The sequence below is a fragment of the Hyaena hyaena genome, unplaced genomic scaffold (genome assembly GCF_003009895.1).
Source record: "Hyaena hyaena isolate Hyena2069 unplaced genomic scaffold, ASM300989v1 scaffold_896, whole genome shotgun sequence".
Taxonomy (NCBI): Eukaryota; Metazoa; Chordata; class Mammalia; order Carnivora; family Hyaenidae; genus Hyaena; species Hyaena hyaena.
Genome location: NW_024081528.1, coordinates 334875 through 359668, shown reverse-complemented (window position 1 = coordinate 359668; position 24794 = coordinate 334875). Strand labels below are relative to the sequence as shown.

Genomic DNA, 24794 nt, shown 5'->3' with positions numbered 1-24794 from the left:
AGGCTCTGTGCTGACTGCCAGCTCAGAGCCTGGAGCCTGTTTCAGTCTGTGACTCCCTCTCTCTCTGACCCTCCCCTGCTCACGCTGTCTCTCTCTCCTAGAAATAAATAAAAAAATATTAAAAAAAAAAAAAAAAAAAAAAAAAAAAAAAAATAAAAAAAAAAAAAAAAAAAAAGATCCGAAATTGGCTCTATGCTGACAGCAGAGAGCCTGACATGGGGCTCAAATCCACGAACTGGGAGATCATGACCTGAGCCAGAAGTCAGGCATATAACCGACTGAGCCACCCAGGAGCCCCAGCCCTTTGAATAGCCTTAACCAGCCAAGATAATTTAGTCAAACCTTATTTCCTATATATTTCCATTATAAAGGGATGATCTTTATTTTTTAAATTAAAAGTGTATTAATTATGTTAGATGTGCTTTTTCAAATGACACAGGCTGGAGGTGAACTTGTTTCGCATTTTATAGATGAAACCAATAAGGCACAAAATAGCAGTTAAATGACTTAACTAAAGTTATAGCATTAGTAAAGATTTAAAGCAAAATTTCTAAACTCTTACGATTAAAAGGGAAACCTTTAGAGTTCTGAAAAACGTTCATAATGTGGTTAATCAGTTTGATTGCCTTTGAAATATATTCCCTTTTGCTTTACTCGATTAAATGACTTTAAGCAGGTAGCTATATAACTCTTGAGACCTGCAGCATTCTCTTGTGCCCAAGTTTTGAGTACATACAAAAAGGGAATTTCCTTTTATACGTATGTATGTGTGTATTTAAATGTTTTTAGTTGATAAGTGTTACGTTAGTTTCAGGTTTACAGCATAGTGATTCAGCATCTCTGTATGTTACACTATGCTCACTACAAGTGTAGCTACCATCTGTCACTATGCAAGCTATTACAGTACCACTGCCTGCATTCTCTATGCTGTATGTACCTTTTTAAATATTTTTAAACAGTAAATATTCTACACACTGTTCAGGAAATCTTGACTATTCTACTTTATGTTTAGATTCTCCTGTACCTTCAAGGAGAGATATGTTATGGTTATTTCCAAGGTGATAAATAGTCTTTGAATTGCATACCTGGTACTTCCTGGCTTGGAAAAGCAAATTTAAATTGGAACTGCTATGGAACTAATAAAAAGGTGATACATTTGAAATAATGTAATGGTTAATCCACTTGGCAATAGAGCAGGATTTAAAAAATGTCTTTACAAATTGAAATAATGGTCTTAAGTAGTGGTCATCACACAGGTTCTGTAAAAGACCAGAGAATAAATATATATTTTTAAAGTTTATTTATTTATTTGGAGAGGGAGAGGGAGAATCTCAAGCAGGCTCCACACTCCCAGTGCAGAACCTGATGCAGGGCTTGAACTCACAGACTGTGAGATCATGACCTGACCTGAGCCAAAATTAAGAGTTGGATGTTGCTTAAAACATGTGGAACCACCCAGGCACTCCGTAAGTATTTTTAACTTAAAAAAAAAAAAAATGGAGATACAATTTCACAACAATATTCTGTTTCAGGTATACAACGTAATGATTTGATATTTGTCTTGCAAATGAAATATTTTTAAGCTTGCCAACTCTGCAGTCTGTTTTGTCACAACTACTCAGCCCCACCATTGTAGCACAAAAGCAGCCATAGACGGTACATAGTGAGTGGATGTGTCTGCCCATGTTCCAATAAAACTTTATTGTTATTTATTTTTTGTTTTATTTATTTTTGAGAGAGAGAGCGTGAGTCAGGGAGAGGAAGAGATGGGGCAGGCGGCGGGCGGGAGACAGAGGATCTGAAATGGGCTCTGTGCTGACAACAGTGAACCCAGTGTGGGGTTCAAACTCAACTTGCGAACTGTGAGATCATGACCTGAGCCACAGTCAGATGCTCAACCAGCTGAGCCAGCCACCCAGGTGCTTACAGTAAACTTTATTCACAGATAAATCCAAGGCAGTGGCTTGGATTGTCCATGAGCCATTGTTTGCTGACCCATTGTCTAAATCAGAGTTGAGATTCAGTAAGATTGTATTTAAAGGCTTTTTTTTTTCTTTTTAAGTTTATTTATATATTTTGAGAGAGAGAATCCCGCGGGCTCTGCGCTGTCTGCATGGAGCCCGATGTAGGGCTCAGTCAGTCCCATGAACCACAAGATCGTGACCTAAGCTGAAATCAAGAGTTGGATGCTTAACCGACTGAGCTACTCATACACCCCTATGTGTAAAGCCTTTTTATTTTAAATATTTTTATAATCACAAGATGAATAAGGCCTGGTTTAATAGGATTTTAGTTGAATATATTAATGGTAAGTCATGACTGTATCTAAAAGCCTATTCTTAGGGCTTTAACCTAAGAACTTTAACCTACTGTGTACCAATCTTATCATATCTACTTATATTACACTAGCATCATGTCCAGTTTTGAGTATCACATTTTAAGATCCTGCAAATAGGAGTGCCTTCAGGAGGAGAATATTCAGGAGGCAAAATATCTGGGAAGTGCACCTATAATGTTGAAAGCATTGTTTCTAAGTTGAGGAAAAGATGGCAGAGGAACTAGATAGCTATCTTCAAATTTTTATCATGTCGAAGTAGGATTAGAGTATTAGACTCTGAGTTCCAAAAAAATACTACATACAGAAGACGGGGGAGTTTAGCTATTTATATGAGTTAGATTTTGGAAAGTGGAATGGACATCGAATTTTCATGATTAAATCCTCAGTAGTAAGCGGTATTATATGAGAATACATACATTGCAAGGAGGGGAGGTTAGGGACGATTAGGATTGATTTACAAAAGGACTTGGAAATTAGAAACAGTTAATTTGGTTCAGCACTCTTACCAGCTGTTTAGGTGGAACTAAAAGCATAAAGAAAATTCTGAATAACTTTGAGGAGATGAGGCTTTGTCACGATCAGTTTCAAAGTCATCTACACTACACAAACTAACCCATTTAGACTCTCCGTACAGAGAAATTAGTGTTACCAAAGCTAATAAACAATAATAAATAATTGAAAATATGTTTACTATTTAAGTTATTTCACGGTTTTCCTTACTAATGGTTTTCTGGTAATCACTCATTTTCTTGAATGGTTATTTAGCCAAAAACAGTACCAGGACAATTATTTATTCTGTATGTTGGATAGGTCAGTGAGCTTGTAATCACAGGACTGATTCTGCTGCAGGATTAAAATGGAGGCGAAGGGACTTGTTGAGTTTACTTAATACGGTTTTGTGAAGGGAAAGAAAGGTCGCCTGTTTAATTTAGTAAATGGTACTGTGGATCAGCCCTTCAGGTCTGTTCTTTATTATAATTCACTAATTCAGAATTATTATGAGGAGAAGCTGTCTTTCTTGGGGAAAAGTGAGTTCTGGAATATCTTAAATATCTTAACTATTTTAAGAAAAAGATAACATGAGGTAATCAATGAAAATATGACATGCCATTTCTCATAAACTAGAAAATTGCGTATTCAGAACTATCTAGCTATAAAGCTAGGATGAAGGAACCATTAAATTCATAAATCCCCAGTTGTTTAGAAAACTAGTGAGTTTTTGATGACTATCCTTTCCACAGTACTGTTTAAAAAAAAAAATTTTTTTTAATGTTTTATTTCTGAGAGACAGCATGAGCAGGGGAGGGTCAGAGAGACGGAGATACAGAATCTGAAACAGGCTCCAGGCTCTGAGTTGTCAGCACAGAGCCCGACGCGGGGCTCGAACCCACAAACCGTGAGATCATGACCTGAGCCGAAGTCCCGATGCTTAACCAACTAAGCCATCCAGGCGCCCCTCCACAGTACTGTTATAAAGGAAGTGACTATTTTGAACTCAAATACCACAGAATTGCAAACAGTTCTCTAAGTCTTAATTAATGGGTCTTTTCTCACCTATTTATCTCTTAAAAAAGCATTCTGTTGGGGTGCCTGGGTGGCTCAGTTAAGTGTCTGACTTGATGATCTCGTGGTTTGTAGGTTTGAGTCTGGCGTTGGGCTCTGTGCTGACAGCTCAGAGCCTGGAGCCTGCTTCAGAGTCTGTGTCTCCCTCTCTCTCTGCCCCTCCCCTGCTCATGCTCTGTCTCTGAAAAATAAACATTAAAAAAAAATTTTAAATCCTGTTGACCTTTAAAATGTGTAACTTTTTTTTTTTTAAATCTCGGGATAGCCCCATAATTAGGTAGCTGGGGTGTTACCTTATTTACTGATTGATTCTGTAGCTTTGCCCAGTGCTTTGGAAATGGTGCTTCGCAGTGGTTGGCAGTTAGTAGATACTTGAACAAATGAAACATCCAGTACTAAAATCGGGAGATCTTTCCTGGATAGGTTGGTTGAAACTATTGACTTGTAGCTAGTCAAATTGTCAGTTTTGTCCTAAGACCAAGCCAGTGATTTAGGCACATTGGTTGGCCACTGACTGTATTTATTATCAACTGTATTTATTAATGTAAGAATTGACAACTTTTCATACAAATAATTGGTTTTTGCTATACTGTAGATTTAATTGGCATTAATTTTAAAATTCATTTAATGTTGGAAATCGTGCACTTACACTTACATGGTATTTCAACTCTTTTTTCCATAGTTGTGGCAATATATGATTATACGAAAGACAAGGATGATGAGCTATCATTTATGGAGGGTGCAATCATTTATGTAATAAAGAAGAATGACGATGGCTGGTATGAAGGAGTCTGCAATCGAGTGACTGGTCTGTTCCCTGGGAACTATGTTGAATCAATCATGCACTATGCTGATTAATTTTTTTGCTTTTAAAGTAGGTTCTTATTCAGTCATACTGTGGGACTATTACGGTTAACAGAATTGTCTTAAAATGTTTTCAAACGTGCCCATATTTTCAGGACATGCTGTTTTATTGGTATAATTGAATGTCTGCCTGTAAGCATAAGTCTTTGAGGCAGTTTGTGTATTGCTAAACCGCAATGAATACAGGAGGCTGTCCATACCTGATTATGCTTATGTGCTTACTTACACAGTTAACTTTATGACCAGCCTAAGTATTCTGGGGGTGTGGGGTAGAATATTTAACAAATCATGATTCAGACTGTACCATTCCATGTTTCCTTGCAGCATGGTTGCTAACGCTATGTCAGACTAATATTAAAATCAGAAAACTTCAATCCTGGTGCTGGTCATACTTTTTGTTTAGACTTTCTCATTCTTGAAATATACTATTTGTTTAAAGCATGCATACAAATTTATGTATTGAAATATACTTAAAAAATCCAAGATGCTTCCAATTTGTGTAATATTTACTTGGAGTACTCGTACTTAGGTCTCTTGAAATGAATTGAGTCTCTAAGGTCTCCATGTGAAACAAAACAAAGGGTTATCTGTAATGTTGTAATTTGTACCTAAGTTTTTTAATGAGTGAATTTGCATTATAAAATTTTTCCATTCATAAATACATAAGTGAACCAAAGGTTTTTGTCCTTTCCTTCACTGGTTTGCTTTTAAAATAAATGAATAAATAAATGAATAAATAAATGAATAAATAAAATATACTGATTTATTGCAGAATTATGGTTCTATTTTCTCAATATATTAACTTGGAAAAAAAATATTAGCCTTATCTCAACCTGTCCCAATGGCAGTGATGGATTTTTGCAGATTTAAAATCTGAGATGGGTATTTACAAGTCAATCTACTGAATTCCTTTTCTAACGTAATTTTTTCAAAGCTAAGAAAATGTGTCAAAGTGTGCACATTCTGTTAAGTCAAATTCGTAGGGACTGCTGTATGTCCTTCAGTTTTCCAGTGGACTGTTGTATAGTGGTTCAGTGAGAGGAAACTAGAAGTCTTTTTTACATATTGTTTTTGTAGAAGTGGGTGCATTTGAGTTTTCAGTAGGCACTATTAATCCATTACCTGGCACTAGCAGCATAAAAAGGTTTTAAAAGGAAAATAATTCAAAAAAGGGTGGATCATGTATTAATCAGTGAACAGGGATATATACCTGACCAACAGATTTATATGGTCTTTTGAAATAATTGAAATGCAACACATGCACTTTGTGTGTCTCCTCTTAATTTAAGGGAAGGTTGGCGGGATGTTTTTTCTTGTGTGTAATTCTATATTGCCTAGGATATTAAAGTAGAGCACTCACGTGTGGGTTTCTTGTGTATTGAGGATTTCTTTGGATTTCAAATTGAAGTTATGTACCGGGCGTTACAGATTTATAACAGCATAGTAAATGGTAAGACTAGTGCAAAACATTTATTTCTGAAAATTAAAGGCCATTATTGCTATCAAATCAATGTGACTGTTGTTATATGCATTTTGCCTCTGTTAATTTTAAACATGATTTCAGTATCACTAGTGATCAGCTAGCTACCTTTTTCATTTTTTCAAGTGTAATGTTCTCTTAATTTTGTATATAACCTGTTGTCTAAATTTTATGTACAGTCTTTTATAATAAACCATTCTCCTATATGAAATTTTGGATACTGTTAAAATCTTAACTAATGTGGCTTGAGATGTAGACTTCACAGTTTTGTGACCTTTACTCCTATGGTGAAACAAGATAAACCATTTGAATTTTAACATTGATTATTTATTTGTGTAATGGCTTTACATGTGGATCTTAACAGTGTAAACAATACCACATATAACCATCAAGATACCTCTATTAGGATTTACAGGACTAGAGTGACAGATTCAGATGATTTAATTACATTTAAAAAGTTTTCTGAAAAACTCTGCCAATAAAAAAATTGCCCATCAATAAGGTTGAAATGATTTTCTTTAAATGATTTTTGGTTATCTGCACGTGAAGCAAAGTATATTTCACAAAATTCTTTAGGCACAGTCTGGTAAAATAGCTGCCAGGAATAACAGAAAGAGTTGTCACTTATCCCTCGTGAGTACAATTTCTGAAAGCTGTATGAGGGCGTCTCTTTCAGGGGACGGTCGAAGTTTACTGATCTCTCTTATTGCTTCATGGCAGTACTGCTGGGCGAGGTAGGTTGTCTGCTGCACACCGTCACTCTGGGGGGCGGGGGGTGTACAGAACAACAGAACAGATGCATCACTTACTGGATCAGCCCTGAAAAGCCTGCTACAGTGGAGAATTAAAATACACTTTTGAGTTTAGGTTAATCAACAGCCAAACTATGTTCCAGGTGTCCTCCCACCTCCTCATTGCGGCTGCTTTAGGCACTCTCTCTCAGAGTGAAGCCAGCAAAGCAGCGACTCCTTAATTTCAAATACCCATCTACTTTCCCTGATTTTTAAGTATCCGTGTTTTTAAAGTTCTACATGTATATAGTATCTATTCTTTTTTTTAATGTTTATTTCTAGGAGAGAGAGAGAGACAGCGTGAGCAGGGGAGGGTCAGAGAGAGAGGGAGTCACAGACTGAAACAGGCTCCAGGCTCTGAGCTGGCTGGCAGCACAGAGCCCGACGCGGGGCCCGAACCCACGAACCGAGAGATCATGACCCAAGAGAAAGTCGGACGCTTAACCGACTAAGCCACCCAGGCGCCCCAGTATCTATTCATTTTTAAGTGAAAAGAATCTAAAGTTAAAAAAACACAATACATAATAAAAGTGAAGAGTCCTTATGATGAAAATCAACAGTTTTTTCTTCAAAAGCACCAATTTCATCCGTTGGTTTTGAGGTCTTAAATGAGCAACTTTAGTTTCTGTCTACTGCCTTTCTGCTAAGGAGGAGGAGGATTTAGCCCAGTCCCCCTACGGCTCTTATTTTGACAATTCTATTGCCACCTTTTAGTTCTTTGCTTAATTACTTTCGTCATCATGTAGCATCAACTTCTTACTTTATCTCAAGGATATCAGTGCTTCTATTATTTATACTTTTACACTATAGAGATTTGCATTCTCTCTTACAACTGTTTTTATGTTGGTTCTAAAAGTTGAACACTAATAAAATACTATTTCCATAATGTAAAAATATGTTTACTGCAGAATCAAGTCATGTACTGTAATTTCATTCCCCTCTCCATGGTTCCAAGCTCACAAGGCCCCTATTCAGAATAGAATATTAGTTACATCGGTCTGAAAAAGTTCTGATTTTCTGTACTTTATCAATTGACACAAAACAGGACATGTTTCAGTTTGCTCTGCCTTAGTGTACAGAAGTCCCCTTCTGAATATAACTGCTTCCTCTTTGGGAAAGGAACTCCTGATCCCTAATCTTTCCACTGCCTTCATCGTTCTGTTCATTGTTTAGGCTGACCGCCTTCCAGCTCTAATGGACAGCTGTCTTCATCAAACTCTAGTTCATTCCACTGGTTTAAGTGCCTGCATCTTTCTCTTTCTTGGTGTGTTGTTACTGAGATACATCCACAGATAGCTCAGAGAATGGGTACTGGAAGTCAGCCTTACAGTGTTTTGTTTGTTTGTTTGAAGTTTGTTTATTTTGAAAGAGAAACATGTGTGAAGGGAAGGGCAGAAAGAGAATTCTAAGCAGACTCTGCACTGACAGGGCAGAGCCAGATGCAGGGCTCAAATCCACGAACTGATATCATGACCGGTGCCAAAGTTGGACGCTTATCCGACTGAGCCACCCAGGTGTCCCAACTTTATAATTTCTAAGAGTGAGGACTTCTGCCTTCATAGAAAATTTTTGTTTTAAAATGTTTCCTCATCAGGGTGCCTGACTGGCTCAGTTGGTTAAGTGTCTGACTCTTGATCTTGGCTCACGTCATGATCTCACGGTTTGTGAGTTTGAGCCCCACACTGGGCTCTCTGCTGCCAGTGCGGAGCCTGCTTGGGATCCCGTCTCTCTCCCTCTCCTGCTCATGCTTGCTCTCTTCAAAAATAAAAATAAATTGAAAAAAGTTTCCTCAATATTTGGAAGGCCTTGCTTTCTGCCTTCTATCATCCAGTGATTTTGCAATACACTGAGACAGTTTTGGTCTCTTCTCCTTTTGTAGAGGCCACTCTTTTCTTTAGATTTTGTTTTTTGTTCTTTTCCTGAAATATCTACCACCTCATTGTACTGATCCTCTAAAAGCTTTTCTCATTTTCTTCCTTTGCTGTTTACATTTTCGAAGATGTGCTCAATTTCATGTTCAAACCCTTCTTTGGAGCTTTTCATAATCATTTAAACTTTCTTAGAGCTTGTTCTTTTCTTTTTTTTTTTTTTTTTTTAAATATCCTGTTCTTGTTTTATGGATACGATATTCCTCACCCCCTCACTCCCCAATGATATTTTTCCCTGTTTCTGCCCATCTTGGGTCTCAGCAAGCTTTACTCAACTAGTTAGTAATCCTGCCAAGTAAATCCTACTTGTCCATCTTTAATGAAGAAATAGGGACTAGGAGCTCTAGGTGAAAGGAGCTAGAATTCAGAGGTCTTTGGAGAATTTGTTAAGAGAACATTCCTGTCCTTTCTTAAATGCATTTCTGCCTGGGCTCACTGCAACTTCACAGTTTTGCTGAGAGCGACAATTCATTTTCCCTCTTCAGTCCCACTTCTCACTTCTGTGGTTGGTACTGTTCTGACACCAGAACCTCTCCCAGGTGCATCGACTTCTTTATTAGCTACTGCCTTCTCATACTGGTTTTTTTTTTTTAATGTTTTTATTTATTTCTAGCCTGCAGGGGAGGGTCGGAGAGAGGGAGTCACAGACTGAAACAGGCTCCAGGCTCTGAGCTGGCAGTCAGCACAGAGCCCGACACGGGGCTCGAACCCACGAACCGCGAGATCATGACCTCAGCGAAAGTCGGACGCTTAGCCGACTAAGCCACCCAGGCGCCCCCTAAGTTTTTAATAGTACTGCCAAACTACCCTCCACAAAGGTGGTAGCAAATTATGATGCCTAACAGCACAGAGAGTTAAGAGAAATCTACCCTTTGGAGGGCCTTGCTTTTTGGAGATCTTAAAAGTTGTTATTTGGAATTCTTTCAAGTACTGCGCTAATCTACAGATCTGAGACCACACATTGGCTTACTATAAAAATTGCTTGCTCCATGTCATTCATTAGATCTTCTGGCCCCAAGTGACTCTGGATTTGGAATTTAGAGACACACAGCTCATTCTCAAAAGACAATTACTGAAACTAAATATGTAAAAAGATCTGGCTTCTATAGAATGTCCTGAGGATATGTGGCACCAGATCTAAAATAAGCTCACAGCCCCTGAAGGTTAAACAGCCTGCCTATGTAGGTTTTTCTTTTTTCTTTAAGTTACTGTTGATCGCAGTTGTTGAGAGAGTGGGGTAAAGCCATGCTGGGTAGCCGGACAACTTGGCTTCGGCTCAGACAAGAGCTTGGGCCACAGGGAAAACTGCAGCGCTACCAGCAGATTTGGGAAAGGCTGGTTTCAAACTAGTGGGTCTCAGCCCTGATGGCATGTTACAATCACTTGGGTAGCGTAAAGAAAGAAAAAAAATCCCAATATCCAAGCCTTACCCAACCCAATTAAATTAGTCTTTAGAAAGAATTCTAGAAGAAAAAAGAATTACACAAGTTTCTCCCTCTGGTTTTGTCAGATCAACAACTGACCACACTTGGTTTTGCATCTATAATTTGTTACATTATTTGGCTAAAGAACTTTGCCAAGTTGTACCTGTTCCTTTTTTCTTTGTAAAATATTCTTTTTTTTTTTTTTTTTAAATATTTTTATTTATTTCTAGGAGAGAGAGAGACAGCGTGAGCAGGGGAGGGTCAGAGAGAGAGGGAGATACAGACTCTGAAATAGGCTCCAGGCTCCGAGCTGGCAGTCAGCACAGAGCCCGACGCGGGGCTCGAAACCACGAACCGCGAGATCATGACCTAAGCGAAAGTCGGACGCTTAACCGACTAAGCCACCCAGGCGCCCCTCTTTGTAAAATATTCTTACCTGTAATACATACTCTCGAGCTCTGTCCACATCTCCTGGTAAGCTGAACCGTCTCATTATCATAGCATTCATTTCTGGGAACTAATCATAAAGAAAGAAAATCTATTTGTTGTGAGAATCAAATGTTCTACCATTTAATTTTGTAACAATTGGAAAAAACAAAAAGGTGGTTACATGTTTAGATGATGTTGGGTGGGGCGGGGGGGGGGGCAGTAAATTGTAGCAATTAAAGAGGCAGAACTAAGAGACTCATTTTCCACGCCCAGGGACTGTGCTTGCTGCTCTGGAGAGGCAGCTGTTGATGCTTGCTCATTCTGGGGTTCTTCCTATTCTATTCTTGGGTCCAACACTGAGTAAAAGAGAGCAAAGGAACAAAGTACATCCCTAAAGTCTCCTTATTGGCTGCTCTTCTGGTTCTCAAACTTTAGATCCCACCAGAATCAACAAAGGCCTGTTCGACCACTCCCTCAAAGTTTTCTGTTCAGTAGGGTTGGAGCCTAGACACGCATTTCTCACAGGTTCCAGATGATGTGCATTTTGCTGGTCTCTGCTGCCATCTTGAGAAGCACTGGCTTAGGATGAGGGTGGGAATTGGGCATTCTACTTTTAGTACTAAACCAAGTGACCCTGGAAGCTATGGAGGGATCTGGGCAGAGCTCTGCCTTAGCAGCTCCTAGAGTAGAACAGAGCAAGGGGTGCTCAACGCTGACTGCCCCCTGGAGGCACTTGCGAAGTTTATGGTTGCTTGGATCTGTTCCCAAAGACTGTGATTATATTGGGTGGGTTGGGGCGGGGAGTGTCCGTCCTGGGCATCAGGATTTGAAAAGTTCTCAAGGTGTTTTTAATGTGCAGCCAAGGTTGAGAACCACTGAGTTAGAGGAGACAGAGGTAGAGACAGGTTGCTGTAGTTGATTATAAAGAAGGCCAAAGTTAAAATGGCGCTAAGAAAAAAAAAATGTGTATATTGAAGATAAAAATCTATACCCTGTGATACTTAGCAATAATTCAGGAGAATTATCACCATTAACAAAATCAGGAAGTTAGGGCACTTCATTTAAATCACTCATTAAATCACTTCATTTCTAGATGGGAAGCTCTAGTTCTGGTGCTGTCATAGCCGAGGGAGCTTCAACCTGCGCGTCCTGGCCTCCTCCTCAGTGTCCTGAGGGAGTTTAACTCGGGAGCTGAAATCCATTAGCTCTAACAGCTTCTGGTTCCATGAAATAAGAGGGAAGATATATTTAGTTTTGGACACATCAGTGCTTACAGCAGTTGCCAGTTTTTCCCTGGCAGTGAGCCTGAAGTTGTTGTCCTGTAACCACCACCACGGTATTAGTAATCCTAGAAGAAAAAATAGGGCACACATAGAAAAACCTCAACCGGATGATGACAGATGAAGAATTAAGAATGTTCCCTTCAAAGCAAAAGTATGTGTCAGAACAAAGTTCTAAACATGCAGAGGCGCTTACATGCTTAGAAAATGTAAAGGCCAGCAACTGGTTGGCACTTAAATGAAAACCAGTCATTTGTTTTAGTTACTGACCTTTTAAAAGAGTAAGTTTTACAGGAAAACAAAATCAGGAAAGCTCAAATCAGTCACTTTTAGTGGTAAAAAGCTAAATTAAATAGGCATTTTAATACCAGACTCTACAACTGTATTTCTGGAAGGCAGTGCCCTCGAAGCTGATATATTGTCCTGGGCATCTGGTAAATTACCTTGTTTATGGTACATGAGCTTTTCCTGCAACAACAACAAATGTGGTAAAATGTGCTGCTTGGGTGGCTTCTCGGATTCCTTTTACTATAAAAAGCATTGAGAAAGCAAAGTTTGAAGAAAATATTTGCATTGAGTGGGACTACATCCTTCCTTGAAACGAGTAGTGTGTGCAGTTTTCATATGCAAATGCCAAACTCTTCCCGAGGCACTGCCCTGTCCCCTGGGTAGGTGGAGAAATGAGAAGCGCAACAGGAACCCCAGTTGCCTGCTTGCAAATTTAGTGAGAAATAAGAGAATTTTTGTTTGTTCAGGCTATTTTAAGAGGAAAACCTCTTAAGAGTAGGACAACTCCTATTCCGTGAAATGTGCCCATAAACGAAACTACGAAGGCGATCCATAAATGCAGTGAACTTGCTCAGACAAAATGTGGGTAACTAAGTCTAAGGGACCAGCTAGTCACAACAGCAACAGAAGCCGGTGCAGCTGGTGCGGGGCTGGGGCTGGTGATGGCAGCTGCAAGTATGGCTACAGGCTGACATTTAGGTCTGGTGACTTATCAAATAAGGGAAGCAGAAGAAAGGAAAAGATCTTTATTTGAGAACTAATGTAATGTCTCACATGCTCGCTTGCTCTCTCTCTCACACTTCCACTTCCATTTTGTTTCTGAAGATCTCAAAATCCAAACTTGTATACTTTTTAAAGATTTAACATGATGTTTTTGTTCTTACAGAAAATACATATTCACATACATAGAAGGACACTGTCCTCACGGGCACCTCTCCAGAAATCCTGAAACTTTCCTTAAATCTGTACCAAGGTTATCAAGAAACCTCTTCAGAGGGATGTCAAAAATAGTGAATTCCAAAGAGGGGGAGTTTCTATTAAGTTGCTGGATCCAACAAATTCCAATTACAAGACAACCCGCAGTGTTAAGTTAAAAAGGAAAAATGGTTTCCCAGGGTTGTCTGTCTTGGGGGAGACTCCGTGTTCACAAAGGGAAAAATGCAAAGACTCCTATAATTAATTAGCGATCAGAACTCCCCTGCCTGTGGAAAAGATGACAGACATCTTACAGTGACTCTGCTAAATGGGTGAGGTTAATGACAATCATGAAAGCCGACACAGATGCTCTTCGTGGAGCGTGGCCAGTGCCAGGGATCGGTGGCTACCTGCTCTGCGGGAGGCCCCGGGCCCGCCCCCGCCCCCTCACAGGAGGCCAGCTCGCAGGGGCTGGCGTCCATCAGCGTCAGCGCCAGCAATGCTGCTGCACTGGGCAGCGATGGGACACTGGTCCTACAGGAGGTGGTGTTTAATGGTCTGCTGTGCCACTGACCAGATGCTTAATTTTGGCCAAGTTTGCGCATCACTTTCTTATTTGGAGACTGGGCAGAATACCTACCACAAAGAGGAGTTGCGAGATGAGAGATGATGAAAGAATCCTTTGCAAACCATGAAAACCATGCATTTTCATTAAGTGGAGATACTGCACAGTCTTCTGTTATTTTGGAACCTGTTTTACCCTAAATCACTTTGAGCCCCATACATCTTTGACGCGTTTCTGGCCAAGAACCCCTTTTTTGACGGTATAATCTGTGGTGGAGCCTAAACCTGATATTTTCTTTGAAAACAACTTACACTTTTTTGGACTAACTTTTGCCAGCACACCACGGGACAGAAGCAGCTGGTCTACTTGGGAAACAGGTTCTGTCCAGAGTCACTTCCCCCTCAGCCTCACTCTGTGTTCCCCTTTCTAAGCGGCCGTGTGCCTTTTAACTCCCTTCTTCTACTGCCTCGTGGGCAGATGGGAACAGCACTGTCTGGTGAGGGTGAGTGGGCACCTCGTGACGCTGCGCTTCCCAGTGAGACACCCGTAGTGTTGTGGTGAAGGACGCTGTTAGCTTCTGTGTGTTCCTTTTCCTTGCCCCCTCCCCTTTTTGTAAACCAGATTTTAAATCTCTTATGTATTACTGACCACATGTAGGAGTGATCCATTTTACCCGACTTTGTCCCACTGTATCTGAAGGGAGAACGATTCACTACTCCTTTGTGTACAGGAAAGTTAGTTTCTTTTGAAATATGTTCGTAGTGAAGCAATCAGAAGCGGCATCCATTCTCCATCCATCAACCGAAGGTTCGAGAACGGGGAGTCAGCGGTTAGTGTCCTGGGGCTCATGACGATTATTTGTCATTGTTAAGATTCCTAAAAGTACGGGGCGCCTGGGTGGCTTAGTCGGTTAAGCGTCTGACTTTCGCTTAGGTCATGATCTCACGGTTCGTGGGTTCGAGCCCCGCGTCAGGCTCTGTGCTGACTGCCAGCTCAGAGCCTGGAGCCTGTTTCAGTCTGTGACTCCCTCTCTCTCTGACCCCCTCCCCTGCTCACGCTGTCTCTCTCTCTCTCTCCTAGAAATAAATAAAAAAATATTAAAAAAAAAAAAAAAAAAAAAAAAAGATTCCTAAAAGTACGGCGGCCCAAGCTTTCTGGTGGACTGCAAGCTTCTCGAGGAGAAGGCTTGCTCCTTAGTCATCTTAAGAAGCTCAGGGCCTCACTGAAAGCGTCTTTGCTGAGCTGGCGGAGTCTCCGTTCCCTCCGTGCCTCCCGCTCTTGACTCACGTTTACTAACCAGCGTCTCAGTAGACTAATGTTTGGAGTCTGGACGGACAGCAGCCAGTGACTAATCTTTCTGGCTTCAGACACATCTTTACTTTTACATGGTTCACGAATCCTCCGTTTTGTGGGTTAAAGGTAAAAAAGAAAGTGTTCCTTGCTCATGCTTTAATGTATACAATGGGATTTTATAAATTTTGTCAGAACTCGGCACATGTATGAATATTCTTCTTGAGTTTTGGGGCTGGCAAGTTAGTCTCATGAGGAGAAAGGACCCATTTATAACACGCCATTCACATCTCCCCTCTGCCTCAAAATTCTGAGAGGCTGCCAGTGAGGACAGCTATTTCCACAAAGGGCTCCGACATCTCCATTAGGGTGGGTGAATGGGTACCTCATTCCTCAGTTGACTGATGTCGGCCAGTGTTGGCCAAGATCACCTGGCCCACTCCCCTCCCCCCCAAGCCATCAGCCTCCCCTGAGGGGAATTACCCTGGTTACGGCTCTGCTAGACAGTGGATAAAAGATGCTCTCTCCTTTCCTGGGTGGGAAATTGATCAAAAGCAAGGTCACTGGTTTCGATAATGTCAAAATGGAATCACTAAGTTCTATGGAAGACACAGTTTATCTTTGTAAACTGTGAGAAAGAATAGAGGCAAAAAACTCTCAAAGACTAAAAGTTACTAAAATTTTAGACCAAAGAGCTAATTCTTCATTTCATGCATTGGTGATGAACATCTTACTGCTTTGCTAAATACTGGATTAAATACGCTCCAAAGTTAAAATCTATTAAAAAGATGTCCAAATGCCAGCCAATGTCCTACTCACTTCAAATCACACTTGGCCCAGACACAAGCCATGTGGCCGGCCTCCAGAGCAGGCTCTGGAAATAAATGTCTGCCTCGCCAGTCCCTGCAGCATCTCTGAGGCTTCCTAGGCTTTCATCCACATGAGGGAGAATATGAAGGCAGCCTTATTTCCTTAACTGACAGTTCGTCAATCTGGAGAAAGAAAGAACTATGTGGTTCTAGTTGTTCTTGTAAATGTTCTTGACATTTTGAAGCAATGGCCAAGGCTCTCTGAGAGCAGCAAACAGTCCCATTAAACTTCTAGAAGTGCAGAATCTCCCAGAATTTCTTATGCTGGGAGGCCCTTCTAGTGCCTTTTTAAGGGGCTCTGAGGCACACCCCAAGTCCAGTCCTAAAATCAAGACGCAAAATCCATTCACCTTGTCAGTGACTAAAATATATGGAAATAATCGTGATGCTACCTTAAATGTGTACAGCATTTAATTCACAGAGTACTTCTGTGAGCGTTTTCTCAGTTAATCCTCAGTACAACCCTGAAGGGAACGTTGTAATCTCCTCAGTTTCAAAGAAATGGACACAGCGCTTGCTTTGGCAGCACGTATACAAAGAAAAGGACACAGATAAAGCTTAGGAGTAAAACGGCCGGTCCCAGCATCTCAGCCCCAGGGCCAGGGTCAAATCTAGGTCCGAGTTCTCTCACCTACATGCTTATCCCACACATTCGCATCACCTGTGCCTGGGACAGACAAGGCAGCGTGTCCAAGGAAGTTCGGAAAACCTACCTGTTGGCAAGCGAACAGGACAGGGCCAGTGGCTAACCCCAGCTTCAGATCCGCTGACGTTGGTTTGCCCATCTGGTCAGAACACGAGGTGAAGTCCAACACGTCATCTATTAGCTGGCGGAAGGGAAAGAGGGGCGTCTAGAGCAACACATCCCAGCCTCGTGGCTGCCCCCCCCCGCTCTGGCAACGGGCCACGTTCTTACAAAGCAGCAGACCAACCTGAAAGGCTATTCCCACGTTTTTCCCGTACTGATAGGCAATCTCGTGCACCGCTGGGTCAGGGCATCCGAGGACAGAGACCTGAAGCAGAGAGAGAACTCTGAAATGAGCTGCTGGCAGCCCTGAGCCGGGCGGCCTCGCTCGCGTGCACGGATGCACCCATCCGACCCCTTAAATAAGAGGCAGTGAGGTGGGTCCGGTACAGTCAGGACCTACCAGAGCAGAGGGAGGCCAAACATGCACATGATACGGTTTTCTCACATTTTACAGAAACCACCTTCCACCCCTTTCCCAGGATAAGGCATCTTTTCTCACTGCTTCCAGCACTCAGTGCTAAACCTGGCCTAAACGGGGGCTTTATTTTTATTTTTCTATTGAGGAGACCTTTTCAGGAGAGCTAGTCTGATCTAATCACACGTGATGTTGCCATATATTTCCTCATTTGTAGTTTCTCTCTTTTAATATTAAAGTTTTGGTGATTTCACTTATTTCTCCAATGCAGCTATTTCCTCACATGTCTGAAACAGCCTCAGGCCTCATGCTTCTGACAGACCCTGTTTTCTCATTCTCCAGGGTCTTCTGGGTCCTACTATTTCTGTATTTCTCTTACAAGAAGTAATGATCTACATAAAGCTTTTTTTCCCCTTTCTTTTTCAGTGGAGGAGAAATAAGACTTCTAAGTATTTTTGAAAACTCCAAGAAAACTAGCTGGCTCTGGTCACTTGAGCGCATTTCCCGCTGCTCTGCTATGCATGCTAAGCAGGCCCCACCATGTTTCCAGAAAACAAAGCTGGGCAAACACAGAAAGGGGGGAACAGGATGATGTCTACTCCCCTGGAGACGAAATGTCTACGTTGGTTCCCTGAGAAAGGCAGACAGAGCGCAGTCTCCTTCCTGCAGGGGGTCGCTGACGACGAAGGACCCTGTTCTCCGGGACCCTCTGGTCGGGACCCTCTTTGCTCAGGCACCCGTGTGGCCCAGGGGTGCAGGCTCTGCAGCTAGCCTGCTAGGGGCGCATTTCCGCCACTTACTACCACGTGATCTTAACGTGTTACTCGGTATTTCTGGGCTTCAGTTTCCTCATCTATAAAACGCAGGATCGAGAGCACTTAGCTCATAGCACTGCTGTGAGGGATACATGGGCCGCTACTTTTAAGCCTCAGCAGAGTGCTGGGCATCCGATCCTAACACTAGATGTTTGCTGTTACAGTTAATTGCCCTCCTCCTCATCTCCCGGGCTCAGAAGCAGGAGCTGGGCGGCGTCCATGCTCCACGGCTAATTAAAGCCAGATCATACAACTTGCTCAGCCCTGAGAATGTTTTTGATGACTCAATGAAGTCTGTGACCACGTAATGTTTGGCTACGGGTCCTCAATAAAAATTTGCCCGTCAAGAATGGTCAGGTGGCCACTTGAGTGAGTAATAAACTCATAACTGCTTTCAGCAGCACGGACCTAACCCCTGACGGGCACTGATCCGTGAGCCACAGGGAGGTCCCTCTCTTCAACCAAACAAGAATCTATGACACCAGCTGGCAAGCAATTTAGAAACTTTGACAAGAGTCAAGATAGCCATCAGCTTGTCTGAAGGAGTAATTGTGGCAAGAGCTGGGCAGCCGGGGATGTGCTGAGCTCAGAACACAATGACACCCCCTTTCCAGGCAGAAATAACTCGGAGAGCAAGCCTATTCATGCTATCACCTCAACACAAAACAGCACAGAAATGCCAGCTTTCTTCCTGAAAAGTAAGAGATATTTAAAAACTCCCTTCTATTTCTAAACTCACTGGATTAAAATTTATGGAGTACATATGATGAGCAGTTTACGTTATCTTAGTTAAGCCACACAGTGTCCCAGAAGCACTTCTTTTGTGGCTGATGCTGATACGAGTGAACAATTACTGGGTCCTTGTCGTGTGCCAGGAACTAACGTGACACTTCTCAAGTATCACCTCACTTACAGGCCAGGCCTGCGGGCACAAGGGGGCACCGGGTGTCACAGGGCTGGGAAACGGTGGCATCAGATTTTGAACCCTTAACCGACTGAGCCACCCAGGTGCCCCTATTGTGTCTTCTTTATTAAAAAAAAAAAAATAGTGGAGATTATTGGAGCTCCATTCCTACATAAGAAATTATCGAAATGGGTGTTGTCAAAAACCAACTAAAAATACTGGGGGAGAATATGTACAACATACAACACAGATAAAGGGCTAATATTCTTTTTAAAAAATTTTTTAAATATTTTTGAGAGACAGACAGCATGAGTGGGGGAGGGGCAAAGAGGAGGAGGAGCACAGAGCTAGACATGGGGTTCGAACTCATGAACCATGTAATCATGACTGGAGCTGAAGTCAGACACTTAAAAAATGAGCCACCCAGGCGCGCCAGGGCTAATATTCCTAATATATAAGGAGCTTTTTTTTTTTTTTTTTAATTTCTTTTATTAATAACTTTTTAATGTTTTATTTATTTCTGAGAGAGAGAGAGAGACAGCATGAGTAGGGAAGGGTCAGAGAAAGAGAGGGAGACACAGAATCTGAAACAGGCTCCAGGCTCTGAGCTAGCTGTCAGCACAGAGCCCCATGCGAGGCTCGAACCTATGATCTGTGAGATCATGACCTGAGCTGAAGTCGGACGCTTAATCGACTGAGCCACCCAGGCGCCCCTCTTGTTTTAAAGTTTATTTATTTTGAGAGAGAGAGAGAGTGCGCACGTGCGCAGGAGGGAAGAGAGAAGGAGAGAGAGAATCCCAAGCAGGCTCCAGGCCTCCAGCACAGAGATCATGACCTGAACAGAAGTCAAGAGGCCATCCAGGCACCCCTGTAAAGAGCTCTTTAAAACTGGAGGGTGGGGACCAAGCACCAGCAAGATGGGCAACAGACACAGACAAATAACAAAAACTGAAGATATAAAAATGGCCCCTGAGCACCTGAAAAGATGTTCAAATTGGCAGAAAGTGAAAAGCCTTACAGTGCATGCTGTGAGCACGGCCATGGGGAAGCATGCAGGGCGCTCACACACGCCGGGGGTGAGAACACGCGAGAGTACCGCCCTTAGGGAGGGAAACGTGGTGGGGAACAGAACCACACACACAACTACCTGCCAATACACCCTGAAAGGGCACTGCTCACAGATCAAAAACACACCGGGGTGCCTGGGTGGCTCAGTCGATTAAGCGTCCGAATCCGGCTCAGGTCCTGATCTCGAGGTTCATGGGTTATAGCCTGGAGCCTGCTTAAGAATCTGCGTCCCTCCTTCTCTCTGCTTGTTCCCCACTAAGGCGTGCACGCACGTACTCTCTCTCAGGAATAAACATTAAAAAAAAACCCTGAAAAACACACTTGCTTAAGGTTAGGCACCGTAGTGTTATTTGTTACTATAAAAACTACTGGAAGCTTGAATGCCAGTATTACAGGAGCGGCTGAGAAAACCGTGGTACATCCACTTGGTAGGATACGAAGCAGCCGATTAAAACATGAGGAAGAGCGGCGCCTGGGCGGCTCAACCGGTTGAGCATCTGATTGCGGCTCAGGTCATGATCTTACGGTCGTGAGATGGAGGCTGCATCAGGCTCTGTGGTGGGCATGGATCCTCTCTCCCTCTCTCTCTCAACAAAATAAAATAAGAGGAAGATTCTACAGAGTAGCATGGGATGACTTCCCTGATACACTGTTAACTGAAGAAAGCAACATGCAAAGGTCAGACAGATAGATACACAAAAGGTAGCACAGGATACTTTTTTCCTTGTAAGAAAGAAGGGGAAACATGCATGTGGGGACCTCTGAGCAACACGGGGATCAGGGGTGCTGACACTCCTCTATCTCCTGTGCAGGTGGAAATCTGCATCTAATTTTTGACTCCCCCAAAACTTAACTCTTAATAGACTGCTGTTGACTAGAAGCCTCACTGATTAACACATTCTATTAACACATACTCTGTATATGTATTATATACTGCATTCTTACAATAAAGCTATAGAAGATGTTCTTTGAAAAAGCATAAGGAGGAGAAAGTACTTTCATAGAACTATAGTGTATTTATCAAAAAGAAAAAGAAGATAACCCACATAATATAAGGATCTGTCCTGTTCTAACCTATACTGTTCAAAGGTCAACTGAATGGAAGGACTGATTGCTAGGCAGACCATGAATCCTGTGGAATGAGCTATTGGTAGTATATCTCACTGCTTTGGATACACATAGGTGAAAAATAAAAAGACCAAGATATAAACATACCCATATATGTATGTGTGTGTGTGTGTGTGTGTGTATATATATATATATACATCCACTTGGTAGTGGTATATATACACACACACACACACACACACACACACACATACATATATATAAGTTTCCTAGTTCTGTCCACTGGGAGGGCCCAACGATACCTAGTACAGAGATCTTGGTTTCCAAATACTATTCTCCACCAAAATAACAGGGCTTGTTGGAGAAATTATGAATCCTAGGGTTGGGAAGGACAAAATGAACCTGAAACATCTCCTGCCAGAAATTAATTAAGTGCTGGGGTGCCTGGGTGGCTCAGTCCATTGAGCGTCTGATTCTTGATTTCAGCTCAGGTCGTGATCGCAGGGTTGTGGGATTGATCCCCTGTGTCTGGATCCACACTGAGCATGGAGCCTGCTTGAGAGTCTGTCTCTCTCTCCTTTGCCCCTCGCCCTTTTGCAATTTCTCTAAAATTAAAAAAATAATAGTAAAAAATACTAATAAAAGTAAAGAAATTAAGTAAGTGCTAAAAGAATGATGGGGGTAGATTAAAAGCACACAGGAGCCATGTTAAAAGGCCTTCTCCACTGGCCAAATATGGGATAATTCAGCATTCAAATAAATAACAGTAAAGGGTTATAATCCATAGAATAAGAATCCAAGAACCCACAGAGAGAAGATCTTCCTTAAATCGAACCCTCTACCGTAGTAGCATGACGTTGAAGGAACGACAGAATTCACAAAACAGTGACTTGGCAGCCACCGCAGTAATAAGTGTCTCAGGAAAGAATCATAAATAGATGCAAAAACCAGAGTGAGAGTTTGATAAGAAGCGGATTTACATAATCTCAAAATCCCTCCCCAAAGAGGGAAAAACAGTAACTTGAAAATGAAGTAATCTGGCAGCTACACCTCAATCAAGTGATCAAAGCAGACATCACCAGGTGCAGCACAGGGAGGTCACGTGGCGCTGATGTGAGGACTGAACACACGGCATCCCTTCCGTGGTTTTCCTACCCCAGATGCATAACCTGCATCTAAGTCTGTGAAGCAGCAGACAAATCCAACTTGAAAGGCTCAACAACAAATTCAAAATCCAGGGGGGCGCCTGGGTGGCTCAGTCGGTTAAGCATCTGACTTCGGCTCAGGTCATGATCTCACGGTTCGTGGGTTTGAGCCACGCACTAAGCTCTGTGCTGACAGCTAGCTCAGAGCCTGGAGCCTGTTTCGGATTCTGTGTCTCCCTCTCTCTCTGACCTTCCCTTGCTCACGCTGTCTCTCTCTCTCTCAGAAATAAATAAAACATTAAAAAAAAATCCAGGCCATGGGGTTGCCTTGGTGGCTCAGTCGGTTAAGTGTCTGACTCTTGGTTTTGCCTCAGGTCATGACCTTGCGGTTTGTGAGACAGAGCCGTGTTGGGCTCTGAGCTGATAGAGTGGAGCCTGCTTGAGATTCTCTCTCTCCCCCTCTCTCTGCCCCTGCCCTGCGTATGCTCGCTCGCTCTCTCTCTCCCTCTCAAAATAAATAAAAAAACTTAAAAAAAAAAAAATTAAGGTAGTCTATGAGCAAAGACGGACTGAGGAGCTGTCCTAGGCTGAGAGACGGAAGATTTATGACAGCTCAGTGCAACATGAGATCCTGGACTGGGTCCTGGACCAGAAAACATTCTCCCCTTTTCTTGTTACAGTATTATAACAGCTGGCAAAATAGGAATAAGGTCTCGGTGTAGATTAGATAAGAATATTGTACCAAAAGACACTGTTCTGCAAATACGACCCACAAGACAAAATCCCGTGGTGGCAACTGTGGCTTTGGAAATAAAGTAACAGGAAGGCCGCCTGTTGGTTCCAGGCCTCACACAGCACTGGAGGGTATAGGAATTCAGGAGGGTGGGGTGGGGGGAAGAAAAGAAAAATAAATGAATACCCAGTTCTGGGTTTGAATCCCAGCTCAGCCATTGTCTGACTGAACACTGGATGGGCTACTGGACCTCTCAGGTCTCATTCCCATCAGAGTTTCTGGGGAACAAATCATGGCCTCACTGGTAAGCTCAAGTGTATTCTGTATGACTGGCACACAAATAAGTAACCTTTCATTTAACAATATTACTTCCATTTTCATATCAACCGCTGTCATAAAATAATCCTAGAGAGGGCTTGGCTGGCTCAGTCAGTGGAGCATAGGACTCTTGATCTAGGGGTCATGAGTTCAAGCCCCACACTGGGCGGGGAGCCTATAAGAAAGACAAACATATAGAAAGACAAGATAGGAAAGGAAAGGAAGACAGGAAAATACAATCCTTATTCAAAAACACCAATCTTAAGACAGCCCTCTCTTGGTTTTTATACTATTTCTACTAAAAAATATAGTGAGTGGTTAACAGGATAAATTAAAAGCTGCTAAATTTCCTTCAAATTGCCATCATATCTTAGAATTCTATTAATTATTCCATAATAATTCTGATGTTTAAATTCCATTTCCTCTTTTGGCACTTCTAGTTTGCTTTGCATGAACTTTTGGAGCCCACATGTCTTTGCATTTTAAATACCAGGAATTCACAAAAATAGCCATTTTGAATATGTAACACCTCTGGAATATTTCTACCCATAGGCACTTAAATATAGAACCTTTTATTTAGAGCGCTCACACTATGATTCTGCTTTATTATTCTAGCAGCTCTGGAGTATAGGAATAAATCACATAAAAAGTGGGTAGTTGTGGGATGATGTCGGCATGCCTCCTAGTGGACAGCATGTAGCATTTCATTTTAAAAAAGGGTCGAGCCATCCACTGTTTACCTGCTAATCTGTGAAGGACGAAGTGCAATTTATAAATGAACACGTGTGCTATAACGTCTCTGGCTTCCTAAGCGGAGCGTTGTGACCACAATGATGGCTTTCCTTGGTGCCCTGGGTCCATGTCCTCGGCCCTTCGTAGGGTTTGATTATCTGCGAGCTTCACTTAATGCCCTAGTGTGCCTTATGAAGTTGGCTCTCCATCTTCATGGAGATTTTGACCATCAAAGGTATGATGATTAATGAAGGGTTAATGTAGCAACTTTATGGCACCCTTTTAAAATGAGTCATTCTTTTATTTGGCATTCTAGTGTCTGCCATATTTTCAGCCAACTCTCTTTTTATTTTTTTAAAAATGTTTGAGAAAGTGAGAAGAGTGCATGAGTTGGAGAGGATCAGAGAGAGAGGAAGAGAGAGGGAATCCTAAGCAGGCTCCATGCTGTCAGTGCAGAGCCTGATGCAGGGCTCGAACTCATGAACTGTGAGATCATGACCTGAACCTAGATCAAGAGCCAGATGCTCAACTAACTGAGGCAGCCAGAAACCCAGCCATCTCTCTTTAAAAAAAAATCACACTTGCAATTCTTTGCAAATAAAATATTGGCCCTTTCACTAAAGACAAAAATGGCTGAAGTCATGGCCAGCATGTTCTACATAATTCACACTGCTCAGTGTTTCAATTAGTCTTTTTAGGAAGAAAATGTCTGCATTCTTTTATGATTCACAATTATTCATTTCTTGATACTTTTCAGAATGGAGGCACACTGGCAAGGGACCTTTTTCACTGAAGAGATCTGAGGAAAAGCGCTCCCGTAACTG

The 24794-nt window shown here is 42.0% G+C and overlaps 2 protein-coding genes across 12 annotated transcripts in view; one reads left to right on the top strand and one right to left on the bottom strand.

The window, feature by feature from the left end:
- ABI1 (abl interactor 1) overlaps positions 1 to 6562 on the top strand; it is a 130209-nt gene extending 123647 nt beyond the window's left edge. For all 9 annotated transcript variants that reach the window (XM_039220518.1, XM_039220517.1, XM_039220516.1 and 6 more), the window contains one exon: positions 4584 to 6562. In XM_039220518.1, coding sequence (XP_039076449.1) covers positions 4584 to 4759 — 176 coding nt within the window. In that variant the 3' untranslated portion in view covers positions 4760 to 6562. The remainder of the gene's footprint in view (positions 1 to 4583) is intronic.
- Positions 6551 to 24794, bottom strand: part of PDSS1 (decaprenyl diphosphate synthase subunit 1) — a 47343-nt gene continuing 29099 nt past the window's right edge. For 2 of the 3 annotated variants that reach the window (XM_039220519.1, XM_039220520.1), the window contains exons 8-11: positions 16957 to 17037; positions 16738 to 16851; positions 10825 to 10905; positions 6551 to 7006 (exon numbers count right to left, since the gene is read on the bottom strand). In XM_039220519.1, the coding sequence (XP_039076450.1) occupies positions 6866 to 7006; positions 10825 to 10905; positions 16738 to 16851; positions 16957 to 17037 (417 nt within the window). In that variant the 3' untranslated portion in view covers positions 6551 to 6865. Of the gene's footprint in view, positions 7007 to 10824; positions 10906 to 12091; positions 12166 to 16737; positions 16852 to 16956; positions 17038 to 24794 lie in introns of those variants that run through there. The other variant, XM_039220521.1, reaches the window with a different exon arrangement.